At 33.9% G+C, this 14190-nt stretch overlaps 1 protein-coding gene across 6 annotated transcripts in view; it reads right to left on the bottom strand.

Moving 5' to 3' along the window:
• The window catches only part of FCHO2 (FCH and mu domain containing endocytic adaptor 2), a 131912-nt gene that overhangs the window by 37575 nt on the left and 80147 nt on the right, over nt 1-14190 (bottom strand). For all 6 annotated transcript variants that reach the window (XM_017527623.2, XM_037738164.1, XM_017527618.2 and 3 more), the window contains exons 11-15: nt 11500-11524; nt 3094-3151; nt 2344-2519; nt 679-690; nt 300-324 (exon numbers count right to left, since the gene is read on the bottom strand). In XM_017527623.2, the coding sequence (XP_017383112.1) occupies nt 300-324; nt 679-690; nt 2344-2519; nt 3094-3151; nt 11500-11524 (296 nt within the window). The remainder of the gene's footprint in view (nt 1-299; nt 325-678; nt 691-2343; nt 2520-3093; nt 3152-11499; nt 11525-14190) is intronic.

Raw genomic sequence — 14190 nt, 5'->3', positions numbered from 1 at the left:
AGACAGTATGCCAGTGAAACAGTTTAACATTCTTAATCAGAAGTTATTTTTTGGCTTTGGTGATTCCTGAAAAATGTTGTAGCTGTATATTAAAGTTCGAAGCATGTCTCTTAGCTCTACAGGAAATAATACAGACAAGTTGTTTTCTTTTTAAAATAATTATCCTTCCAGCCATTAGGTAGGGCTCATGATGAGAAAAGATCATTTACTGCTATAGCTACATAAGGCTAAAAGATTAACAAATTGCCTTCTAAATTTTAATAGACATAAAATATAAGCAATTCAAATGTCAGGCTTACTAGACAAATTCCGATTCATCTGTACCTAAAAAAGAAATGCAAAAGAGGTACCATAAAACAAGTTAATTTAGTTTTATAATGAAATATTTGTAAAACGTTAATACTGGGAACGTAATTTTAAGTTGTTTTTAGTACACCTGCCCAATTGCAAGGTGTATTTACATAATATATATACAGAAAAAAACTTTCAGTAGTTTCTGTTTTACAGTAAAAAAAATGTAGTTTTAATACCTGTTTTTAAAATATTAAAGCAATATCTACAGCAAAACACTAAAACTTGCTAATCTAAAAATTTAATACAAATATTCTGAAATTCAATCTTGAAAAATTACAATGATTTAAAAAGTCAATGGGCAAAAATATAAAATCTTGTACTTACTGGACTGTGTCGCTAGTAGTACATGGAAGAAAAAGAAAGTTAGTTTAGAATTCTGAATACTGTATCTTTCTGCTCTAATAATTTATCATTCCCTTAAAACACATACACTGTCAGGTGGGAAAAAGTTAAGCAAACTAGGCAGCAAAATATATTCAGATATAATATTTTCTAACCCAATATTCACCATTAAAATTGTTCTGATTATTTTCTGATTCTGAATTAATACACGTTCATTGTTTTAAAAATAAACAGAAGAGAGAAGAGTACAAAAGAGAACATTTAAAACTATCCACAATCTCACTCCCCAGAGATACGTGGTACATGCTTTACATTTTGGTATATATACTTCTAGGCTTCTGTTTTAGATATTTACATACATATTTTAAATTAGTTATGCTCTTACAAAATACACATTTTTAATGGTTTACAACCTCATACTTCATATATACTCATTATCTTTTTTCTTTTGTCTTTTTATTTTCTTTTGAGACAGAGTCTTGCTTAGTCACCCAGGCTGGAGTGCAGTGGCGCAATCTCGGCTCACTGTAACCTCCACCTCCCAGGTTCAAGTGATTCTTCTGCCTCAGCCTCCCAAGTAGCTGGGACTACAGGCGCGTGCCACCACACCCGGCTAATTTTTTGTACTTTTTTTTAGTAGAGACGGAGTTTCACCGTGTTAGCCAGGATGGTCTCAATCTCCTGACCTTGTGATCCGCCCACCTTGGCCTCCCAAAGTGCTGGGATTACAGGTGTGAGCCACCGCACCTGGCCCTATATTCACCATCTTTTAAGCAACTTTATACTTAAACATTAATCTTAATGTTAAACAGTAATGGTACAATAAAAACTCATTTCAGAAATATTTTTGGTGGAAAGAAAATAGTTCTAAAACTAAATTCTGAAGTACATGACTAGGAGAAAACCACTTTTTTTCCCCAAACAAATACATGTAACTACTTATATAATTAGACAACAATATGAAATGGTGAGAGCCTTTATTCTTCAATGTCAAGAACAGATTTAATGTCAATCATGATGATCACATATAGACATAATTAACTGTTATCCTAGGACATGCTTTTTTCACATAGTGTAACATTTTTAAATTTAAAATTGACATAAATGAGAAAAAAATTTATTGTGGTAATGTTTTATTTTCCCTTTAAATCCTATTAAATACAGTATTTTAGAATTGAGGAATTAACTGTTACCACTAACGACAGTTAGTAAGATCTTTGCCTTTCCTTGCATGAAAAAATAAATGTTACAGTGGCAGACTGAAAAAAAATTAAGCGAATATATAATTTAATCTTTAAATTCATTTTTATGGAATTCCCTCTTACATAAAGCTCACAAAACATAGAAGAAAAACTTCAAAATTAGATGAGGCAAAAATTAATACTGCCAATTCAAAGAATTCTACCTGAGACACACAGTACTATTTATGAAATGCAACAAATGGCAGACATAGTGAATTTTTGACATTTTCATTTTCTTGTAAAATACTTTCAAATGAAAGCAAAATTAAGCCAAATTCAATTTATTTGCCTGTTTAAAAATTATAAACTAAGTATTTCCTAAGCCAACATGCTTAACAATTGCTAGGTAATGTTTGACCAGACACAGGTAGGTAAGAAAAATAAAGACAAACATGTTCATACTTACAGATATTGCTGGGGAGAGTGTTATATTCCCTATAGATACTTTTAATTCATCCAAAGAAGCCATTGCGTGATGTGAGTTATTTGGATGGATTGGCTTAATTTCTATCCGATACTTCTTTGGTTCTTCATCTTCAGAGTCAGAATCACTAGATGAATAGAAATGGTTCTCTTTGGTATGTGGGTTTCAGTTAAAGAATTGTTTTAAAATTACCTAAACATATAACCAGTTTTTCACACATTTATTTTAAAAAAGGAATGAAACCTTTAAGAGTGAAACAGACTTTAATAGAAATAAGACTACTAACTTTTATTAATAAAAACATGTCAAGGCTGGGTGTGGTCGCTCACACCTGTAATCCCAGCACTTTGAGACGCCAAGGCAGGTGGTTCACTTGAGGTCTGGAGTTTCAAGATCTGTCTGGCCAACATAATGAAACCCCTCATCTCTACTAAAAATACAAAAATAGCCAGGCGTGGTGTGCACGCCTGTAATCCCAGCTACTTGGGAGGTTGAGGCAAAAGAATCACTGAAACCCAGGAGGCAGAGGCTGCAGTGACCTGAGATTGTGCCCTGCCTTCCCTCCCAGGCAACAGATGAAACTCTGTCTCAAAAAAATACAAAGTCAAATGACAAACAAGAAATAACATTTTAAAAAATTGAAAAAGGCTTTAAGTGATACATGATTTTCTTATAACTGTCTACTTATATGCCAACATAATCCGTAAGAATGCCCAGATAATGAAAGGATATCATTCTGATTTGTTTCTGGTTTAATACTGTAGCCTTCTTCATCTACATCGGGAATGTTCTAAAGGAAAAAGAAAAAAAAAATACTATAATGACAACTCCAATGTATAAAATTATTAGAGATTATCAAAATAGCCTCCAGTATTACTAAGGAAGCAAACCACTTATCAAATACCAACAGGTTAACAAAATGATTAACACTGAAGAAAAATTACATCTTTTTTAGTTAATTAGCTTCAAATCACACTCCATGCTTTGGACATCTGAAGGAGGAAAGACCTGCAAAATGAAACAGGAGAAACAACCCACAATTTCAGGGCAAGAAATCACCAAGGTGGAGACAAATTCAGACTGTTCAAAATCTATAGTTTTTGTTATAAATGAGGAAGAATACGTGAGTTTAAAAAATACTACCATGTGATTTGAAAGCTATTATCAAGCTAAATATTCCGATTGTTATAAGCTCTACGGAAATACAAAATCTAGTGCCTCCTTAAGCAGTTTAAAGTCTGGATGAACTACCTAAGACAAACCATTAACATCTGCCAACATCCCACAAAGAGTGACAACCAGATACCATGTATCTCATGAGAGGCTGCCCTGACAAAACAAGAGCAAAAAAAACTTGAACCTGAATCTGATCAAGCCTCTAGATCCAAATGCCAATTTAAGTAATATAAAGAAGTAAAACATAATACAGTAGGGCAACATAATCAGCAAAATTCAGACTAAAAGAAACTATAAAACAAACCACCCAGTCTTGCCAATAAAAACACAGGAAGCTAAACAGAGAAGGAGGGAAGGGGAACCTACAGATCAAGAGACTTAAGACATATCAACAAATTCAAACAAAGGATAATCAAATGGACATCAAATATAAATATAAATTTGAAAATACTAAGGAGTTGTAAATTATTTCTAGATGTGATGAATTGTGATTATGTTTTAAAGATATATGTAATGTAAATTCAGATGAAATTACATTATTCTAGAATTTGGGCAGAGGAAATGGATGGGCAGGATTGGCTAGGGCAAGTTGTTGAAGCTGACTGATGAGAGACAGCCCCAACATGAGAGACCATGATAGTATTATTAACATATATATTTGCATTTGTTTAGAATTCTTCAAAATATAAAGATAAAAATAATCTAGCTGGGCGTATTTTAAAAAAGTAGAAGATGCCTAACTATTATGACTCAGAAATTAGTTTTAATGCATTTTCACAGCTTCAAGAAGGAGTTTTTTGGTCACATCATAAAATTCCCATCGATTGAAAGAACACTGCAAACAAAGAGAAATGACATACACAAAGACACGGAAAGATAAACAAACGTTCAGTTCAGGTGTTTAGAAAAAGATTTTCTTCAAGTTAAAAGAAACTGGGCATGCCTGAAAGCAGAAGAGGAGCCAATAAATACTATAGATATCACAGATATGAGAGATAAAATGAGAACAAGGTACTCTAAGAGTCAAGAAAAAACAGGGTAAGACAAAGAGGCCCCTGTTCCTCAAGGAGTAGGAGAAGATAAAAAGAAGAGAATAGGTATTTGGATAGCAATGGTAGGTGGATAATCAATTTTTCACTCAAATCCTCAAAGTAAAAAATAAAAGGTTAAGACTATGTGTATCATTGGGTGTGGTGTGGTAAAGTGAAAGGACTGAGAATGTAAATGAATGGAAATACAAACCATAAGCAAAAAACAAACAAAACGAGAAATAAAAGAATACCAAGAAAATTAAAACTGCATTAAGACACCAAATTCAATAGCTTGAAAATATACTTTGTTGGTGAAGCTGTGGGGGAAATGCACATTCATACTTTGTGAGTATTAAAAAAAACTGGCACAACCCCTAGAGAGAAAAATTTGGTAATGTGTAACAAAACTACATATGTATTCACTCTTTGACCCAGGAATCCCATTTCTAGAAATTCACCCTGAAGACACAGCTCCAACTATTTAAAAATACATATGCACAAGGTTATTCATCGAAGATTATTTGTAACCTGTAATTATTAGAAATTACCTAAATGTCCAAGCACAGCTGAATATATGGTACATACACAAAATGAGGTAGAGCCATCCCTCATATGGAGTGACTGCCAGGAAATACTGCTAATTTTTAAAAAGCGAAGTAGTAAACAACATACATAGTATTATAACTTTTAAGAAGGACAAATAAAAACACATACATACTCCATCTACTTATCTTTATTTAAAAAAAAAAACACAGAAAGGATAATAAGAACACAATAAAGTTGGTTACCTACAAGGAAGGGCAATGGGATAGAAGGGATACAGGAAGGAGGAACAGTTCTCTGAATATGGTTTTGTGGTTAGATAAGAAAATATTTGATATTTTGGGGCAATATACACAAGTATTTAGAGACAAAGGGCCAGAATACATTTAATTTGTGCTCAAATGATCAGAAAAAATACTATACACACATACATAAACACATGCACAAATATAGAGAGAATGCAAATGTTAAAGCAAATGTGACAAAAATAAAGGGCAGACAAGTGTTCTTCGTATTACTTCATTCTTGCAATTTTGTAAGTTAGAAATGATTTCCAAATTTAAAAAAAATATTAATGGAAAAAAAGGCTGCCAAGGAATTACAGCAAAAATCCTTTTACTGGCAAGGTATGCTGTTCTTCTAATCATTTTCTAAAGCTCAGCAAGAAAGATATGAAGAACTGTGAAGGTAGGCACAACACAAGGTCAGGGAGAACTGAGGGCAGCATTTATGTGACTATCTCTTCCAGACCAACTAGTCTAATGTAGCCAGGACTGAGTTAACAGATGGAATTAAAAACTAGAAATAAAAAATCTAAGGTAGGGTAAAGAGCAGATTCCATGGATAAAAAGATGACAAAGGCCATATTTGTAATACTAAAGGTAGAGCACTTTCTCTTTCTACTGCTTGCTAATATGCAAATATCACTTTAAAATTCTTTAAAAATAAAGAGACCGCCAATTGTGAATCTTTTAGAAATCAGAATGAAAGGTTTTTCAAAATACTTTATCCCATTTCAAGTACCCTAGAAACATACCAGGTATTTAGTCTCCAGGAGGTTCTATCTCAAATTTAACAATGGACTACGTACTTTAAATTTGTTTAGAATACACTATATAGCATAATGTAATAATTTTAAAATAATAGCAAGTTGTTTTCTATACGACTGAATAAGCAGCTTTTGGACCAACCTCCTACAGATTACATCTATAAATTGCGATCAAAACACATCAACAGGCCAGGCACAGTGGCTAAGGCCTAGAATCCTAGCATTTTGGGGAGCCAAAACAGGAGGATCACTTGAGGCCAAGAGTTTAAGAACAGTCTGCTCAGTATAGCAAGACCCTGTCTCTACCCAAAAACAAAAAAATTAGCTGGGTGTGGTGGCACATGCCTATAGTACTAGCTACTTGGAAGGCTGAGGCAGGAAATATGTCTTGAAACAAGGAGTTCGAGGCTGTGGTAAGCTAGGATTGTACTACTGTACTCCAGCCTGGGCCACAGATCAAGAACCCAGCTCTATTAAAAACAAAACAAAAGTAAACTAAACAAAAAACACCATAAACAACTATCTGAGGGTAATGGAGAATGACCTAGAGTACCCACTAAAATAGCTCTACAAAGTGATTCACTGAAAAGAATCTATCAATAGGTCAAAATGTAATTCTAAAATGGTTCAAAAAATCTACAGAAAGGCAAGAAAAAAATGAAACAAAAAACAGAGGAACAAACAGAAAACAAAAATGAAATGGCAATCTTAAAATCTGACATATCATTACATATAAATGGTCCAAAAATACCCATTAAAAGGCAGAGATTGGCAGAATGGACTTTTAAAAACACAATCCAGCTATCTGGTGTCTACAAGAAACTCACTTCAAATTATGTCCACACAAAAACCTGTACATAATTGTTCATAGTAACTTTATTTCTAATAGCCAAAAACTGAAAAACAACTACAATGTCCTACAATGGATGAACGATTAAACTTTAGTACATCCAAAACAGGGAATACTACTTGGCAATAAAAAATGAACTGTTCAGGCCAGTGTGGTAGCTCACGCCTGTAACCCCAGCACTTTGGTAGGCTGAGGCAGGCAGATCATGAGGTTAGGAGTTCAAGACCATACTGGTCAACATGGTGAAACCCCGTCTCTACTAAAAAATACAAAAATTAGCTGGGCATGGTGGCTTGTGCCTGTAATCCCAGCTACTTGGGGGGCTGAGGTAGGAGAATTGCTTGAACTGGGACCCAGGTGGTGGAAGTTGCAGTGAGCCGAGATTGCACCACCGTACTCCAGCCTGGGCTACAGAGTGAGACTCCATAAAAAAATAAAACAAATAAACTGTTCATATGTACCAACCTGGATAAATCTCCAAATAATGTGCTAAGTGGAAAAAATAGGCCAATCTCAAAAGGGTACATATTGTATGATTTCACTTATACAAGAATCTTGAATTGACAAAATTATAGGAATGAAGAAGGGATTAGTGGTTGCCAGAGGTTATGGAAGTGGTAAGGAAAAGAAGTGGCTGTAAAAGGGCAACCAACATGAGTGATTCTTGTGGTAATGAAAATGTCCTCTTTTGACTGAATTAGTGTTAATATTCCAGTTGTGACACTACATGACAGTTTTGCAAAATGTTAGTGTCAGGAGGAAGGGGTAACAAGTACACAGTACTGTTATGTACAACATCTTTGCAACCTTTTATGCATCTTTATTTCAAAATAAAAAGTTTTTCTTAAAAGCAGTGATTCTCAGTGTACTAGGCTTTTCACTGCTAGAACTATACATAGAACCTTGATACTAATAAAAACTTACACATTACCTGGGTTCATCTTTACCCATTCAATCCATCATTTATATATCAGGGCCCATACAGCTGGAGTGAAGTCTTAGGTCAAAAGCAGTATGAACAAGAATAGAACAGGCAACTTCACCCATCAATCTAAAGGCAATTGTTTACTCTGGTTAAAGTGGCAGTGGCGATTTAAAAAATATATACCAGAATGGAGCTCAAGAGTCAACGAAATGTTTCTTAATTTCTGTTTGGAATGGAGACATAGGTCGAAACAAAAAACAAAACAAAAAAACAAGAGCAATTACACTTCCTTGGCCAACTTTCAAAAGATGTAGTTGCAAATTACATAGACCTTTAAAGAAAGGAATAAGAAATGAACAATAATTTCCCTATCAAGATAGCCTATTGATGGTTTTAAAAATAATTAGTAAGAGAAAGCCATGAATAGGTTGTAAGTTATTATTTACAGGCTACAAATAAAAGAAAATAACCCTGGACAACATAGTGAGACACTGTCTCTACTGAAAATGAAGAAACATAGCCAGGCATGGTGGCATGTGCCTGTGTTCCCAGCTACTCAGGAGGCTGGGGTGGGAGGACTGCTTGAGCCTGGGAGGTCGAGGCTGCAGTGAGCCATGATCGTGCCACTGCACTCCAGCCTGGATCATTGTATTCATCTGTTCTCACACTGTTATCAAGAACTATCTAAAACTGGATAATTTACAAAGAAAAGAGGTTTAATCGTTTCACAGTTCCACTGGCTGTAAAGGAGGCATGGCTGGGGAAGCCTCAGGAAACTTACAATCATGGTGGAAGGCAAAGAGGAAGGAGGCACGTCTTACATGGCCAGAGTAAAAGAAAGACAGTGAAGAGGGAGGTGCTACACACTTTCAAACAACCAGATCTTTTGAGAACTCACTTACTGTCACTCATGAGAACAGCAAGGGGGAAATCCACCTCCATGATCCAATTACCTCCCACCAAGCCTCTCTTACTGGGGATTACAACTTGACAATAGATTTGGGCTGGACACAAATCCAAATCACATCAACCACGGAGCAAGACTATCTCAAAATAAAATAAGTAGAAAGAGTCTCCTTTCTCTACTGTAATTCTTGGCCCCCAAAGGTAACCACAATTTAAGTGTCTCGTAACTCATTCTTCTAAAATAAAGATAACACATATATCCACATATTTATATATTATTTTTAAAATAGCTATCACTTATAAGATCATACTTGCTTTTATTAAGTTTTTTCCATATCAGCAGACACAGATCAACTTAAATTCTTATAATATCTATTACCCCACCAATTTGTTTAACCAATTTCCATTCTGAAGGATGCATTGGTGTTTCCAGTTTTTTGCTGATATAAACAATGTTGAAATAAATATCTATCTATCCTTCACTTTCTATATATGCATGAATCGTGATCAAGTGTGTGTCAGTGTGTGTATATACATATATACTTTATATATGTGTGTGTGTGTGTGTGTGTGTGTGTGTGTGTGTGTGTGTGTGTTTAAAGTTTTGTTACTATAACAGCAAATTCCTAGCAGGGAGGTGGCATGGTCAAAAATGAACTCACATTTCTTTTTGGGGGCAATACTGCTAAACTATCCACAAGACAGACAGTATCAATTTATATTCCTAAAAACAGTGTGAGTGTTATCAAAACCTTTGCTGACCAACAACAGTGGTTCGTGCCTGTAATCCCAGCATGTTGGGAGACTGAGACAGGAAAATTGCTTGAAGCCAGGAGTTTAAGACCAGCCTGGGCAACACAGTGAGACCCCAACTCTACCAAAAAAATGTTTTAAAGATTAGCTGGGCATGGTAACATGTCCCTGGAGTCTCAGCTACATGGGAGGCTGAGGCAAGAAGATCGCTTAAGCCCAGTTGTTCAAGGTTAGAGTGAGCGATGATCACACATCTGCACTCAAGCCTGAGCAACAGAGTGAGACCTTGTTTCTAAATTAAAAAAAAAAAAAAAAAAAACTAAAAAGAAATTTGCCAATATGATTAGACACTATAGTAATTTCATTTTAATTTGTACCAGAATAAGACCACTATTTTGAGTAATTTTATTATGGTTATTACTACTTTTATTTCTTTTTATGAAAATTTACCATTTTTATCCTATGCCCTTTTCCTACTAGGCATCCACTTACTTTTTGTATTGATTTGCATATAAACTTTATAAATGAAAGCAATTAGCCCCGTCATACGTCTTGCAAAGATGCTCTGCCAGTTTGTCTTTGATGATTCAAATCCTTTTATAATGTATTTCTCTAGTTTCATAAATGTTTCATTTCTATACAGTCAAACTTATCAGTCACTTCTTATGCACCATTAGAATTTGGTATTCTCTTTTGTATTCTGGATAAGTACTAACTAAAGTTTAAAATTGGGTAACACTGATCATTATAGAATATTATCAGTTTCTGAAATAAGATGTTTTATTTAAAGGGAATATATATAAACTAAGTATTAAAGTTGTATTTAATGTTACAATCATCAATTTAATGCTACAAATAATTCAGAAATAAAAGGCATAAAAATAATTAATTCAGAAATAAAATGAGTACTAAAGTAAACCCCAAACACATCTGCTGCTATGCCTTAATTAGTTAACCAAGGGTATCAAATAGAGTAACTAAGTGGTAAACATTAAAACTCCAAAAACACACTGATGGATTTAACCCCATAACTCATTATAAGCCTATTTCTTATTTTTCATATAAACTTGTTAACAAATCATAATTGTATTTTAAAGCCAAAATATAAAACAAAATACTAATTTTATGGTAAGTAACATAAACCACAGTGTTTCACAAAGTATTTTTAGTTCTTTATTTTGGTACACTATGATGCTATAAAAGACCAAAATGTTTTTGGATCAAAGGAAACAATAGTTATGTAAGCAAGAACAATAAGCAAAGGAGAGGGATTGTTTGAAACTCCTATACTTACCACCATGAATGGTATCTAATGAATAGTTTGAAAACTATGTTCATCTACACATTTAGTAAATTAACAGCATTTAGTAAATCTATTCTCTCACTGTAACCACAGGGAGCTCCAATTGATGTCTTCTTTAATTATATATAAAGTAATACTTTTAATCAAGAAATATAAGCAATGCTTCTTTAAAATAAAAAGCACAGAAAAGTACTGACCATGGTTCTTGATGTTATTTCTAAAATGACAATCTCTTAAATGAAACTCAAATGCATGCACAGATCATGTTTTATTTTAATAGAACTAAAAATAAATTAGTAAGAACACTATATTTTAAAATAAAGTATACAGATTTGATTTCCCAAGAAAAAGCAGTATGATAAGGCACCACTCCAATTTTAAAAGTAAAATGTCCACTTTTCAAAGGTGGTTAGAATACTATTTATTAGGAAAGCATTTGGAAATGTAAATCCAAAAATGCACTTGTGAAATAATTTTAATACTGAATTTACAATATGATGTTATTTTTCTTTGAAAGACTGGTAAGAACTCAACTCAAATGTTAGGTTTGTCCTAATGAAAATAGCTAATTTAAATTGTTTATATCAAATTAAATCTACTTACCAGTGAATCTGCATCAGGGCATTCCCTATTAAAGCAAAATATCAGAAATATTCAATAATTAGACTTGTCTGCTAATTATACTTGTTTAAAGTCTTTACTTTGTTACTTAAACATAGCTTTTATTTAAACTCTACAAAAATATTTAGATGAATCAAACCATGAAGATTAAAACATACTAAATTATTTTTAAATTCAAAAAAAGGCATTCTTATTCCCATACTACCTGACAAAATAAAAAACAAACACCTTACAAGTATTCTTTTTTTTCTATCAGCTTACATTATGCTTTGAGAGCTTATAAGTATTCTAAAACCTATTTTCAAAAGTAATTCTTTTCCATGAATATACTCACACATCAAGAAAGCTGTCAGTCCTATAAGGCTTTCTAACAGCTATCATTCAAGTAAAGCAAGTTAAAAAAATTTCCTTAAAGAAAGCTTGACTTAAAAAAGTCAATATTAAGTGGCAGGTGGTCTGAAAAGTTAAAACTACTGGAAAAAATACAATTTTTAAACACTTCAGTTTCATTTGAAGTACTTTCCATAACTCAGTATACACAAAAGTCAAAATTTTCCAAATATACTACATGAATAGACTTCCAGTTGGATAACTTTCTTATGTAATATGTAGCTAAGAGATGAAATTCTATCATTTAACTGATAAACAAGTATTGAATTTGCATATAAGCTAGTGAAAACTTATTTAAAATGTAAAACTAAAACATAAAGAATATCTAAATATGTACCACTAAGGACAGTGAGGTCATAAATAATGAGGTTAGAAGAATTTCTATGTATACACTCTAAAATAAATTCACAAAAATTAACAGTGCAGATTTAAAAGACTTTTGGACCTTTGACTTGTGACAGTTAATGAACACAATGCAGGTTGAGCATCTCTAATCCAATAATCTGAAATCCAAAGTTCTCCCTATCTGAGACATTTTGAGCACTAACAGGATGCCCAAACGAAATATTCATTGGAACATTCAGGCTTTCAGATTTTCGGTTTAGGAATGCTCAACTGGATGTGTTCTGCAAATATTTCAAAATCCGAAAACATCTGAAAACCAAAGCACTTCTGGTCTCAAGCATTTCAAAGGATATGTAATGTGTGGAGTCAGAATCTTAAACAAACAGATAAACGCTATTTATCCAAAGACTAAGCAAACACAGAGGAATCTACAAAACTGAAGAATTTTCTTAAAGGAAAATAGAATAAAGCAGACTGAAAAAATTAAAAAGGGGGGAAATGACTACATTGCTCTTAATCCAAAATGAAGTACCAAAGAGACAGGGTAAATGCAAACCCCAGTTGACTTTCTCTCTTTTTTTTTTCTGACACAGAGTCTCACTCTGTCGCCCAGGCTGGAGTGCAGTGGCGCAATCTCGGCTCACTGCAACCTCTGCCTCCCAAGTTCAAGCAATTTTCCAGCCTCAGCCTCCTGAGTAGCTGGGATTACTAGTGTGTACCATCACACCTGGCTAATTTTTTATTTTTATTAGAGACAGGGTTTCCCCATGTTGGCCAGGCTGGTCTTGAACTCCTGATCTCAAATAATCTGCCCTCCCTGGCCTCCCAAAATGCTGGATTACAGGTGTAAGCCACCATGCCCAGCCCCCAGGTGAATTTATCCACTTAAAAGTCACTTAAAATTGCATATTTTGAAATACAGCTTCTTTACTGGTAGATGAGAAACATTATAGTTTTAAAACTTATGCATACTCTCAAGAAATGTTCCAGAAAAGGCATAATAACCCATTCCTTCTAGAGAATCGAGTTAATCAAGATGTTAAAATAGTTCTACTTTTTTTTTTTTTTAAAGATGCTGTTTGAACATAAAGTGTTAAAGTTCTAAAGAGTTTATTCTCTGGCTTTAAGCCAAAACACTCCAGTCACTGGAGTAAAGCACTTATCTGTTTGCCTTCACAGTGGGCTGTATGAGACCTGCAGACAAAGCTCCAGCAAGAGGAAGCTCTGAAATGGGCCTGTCTCCTACAATTACTAGCATCTCAAAAGCCTTCAGGCTATGAAGAGGCATACCAAGAGCCTCTGGCATTTCAGGCAAAGTGAATGCTAATATTTTTCCTGCCAACAAGTTTGAAAGAAGGTGATGATGGTACAGTGGTATAAGCATTGGCTTTCTGCTCTAGTATTGCCATTGGTTAAAAAACAAAAACCAAAACCACCCTAAGTGGCTTAGTATCATATTGGGAAATTATTGATAAGGAAAACTGTTTTAAAAACCTGGTTAAAAAATACTATATAATCTCCCTACATGAACAGTATTGAAACCCATACATTATCAAAGTATTTTAAGGACATGATTCTTTATAATATAGCCACTAATAGATGAACTAGATATATTTTAAATGTTTACTTACTAATCAATTGATCAGATTTCAATATGTATTGCTAACATTATAAAAATAGATTAGGTTTCACCTCCTTAACAAAATATCCGCTTCATAAATGCTCAAAAAAGACATTTGCAAAAGAGATGATAACTATAGATATAAATCACTTTGTGGTTGGTCTTGATTTGTCAACCAAATACTACTTGGGAGAGGGGAAGAGACAGTCATTTAAAATGAGAGAAATTCTAAGAAACTCAAAAAGAAAGCAAGAATACCCAAAGCACAGGGCCGGGCGCGGTGGCTCAAGCCTGTAATCCCAGCACTGTGGGAGGCC

The sequence above is a fragment of the Cebus imitator genome, unplaced genomic scaffold, assembly GCF_001604975.1.
Source record: "Cebus imitator isolate Cc_AM_T3 unplaced genomic scaffold, Cebus_imitator-1.0 Scaffold50, whole genome shotgun sequence".
NCBI classification, from domain to species: Eukaryota; Metazoa; Chordata; class Mammalia; order Primates; family Cebidae; genus Cebus; species Cebus imitator.
The sequence above is the reverse complement of the archived record's forward strand: the minus strand, read 5'-3'. Positions and strand labels throughout refer to the sequence as shown.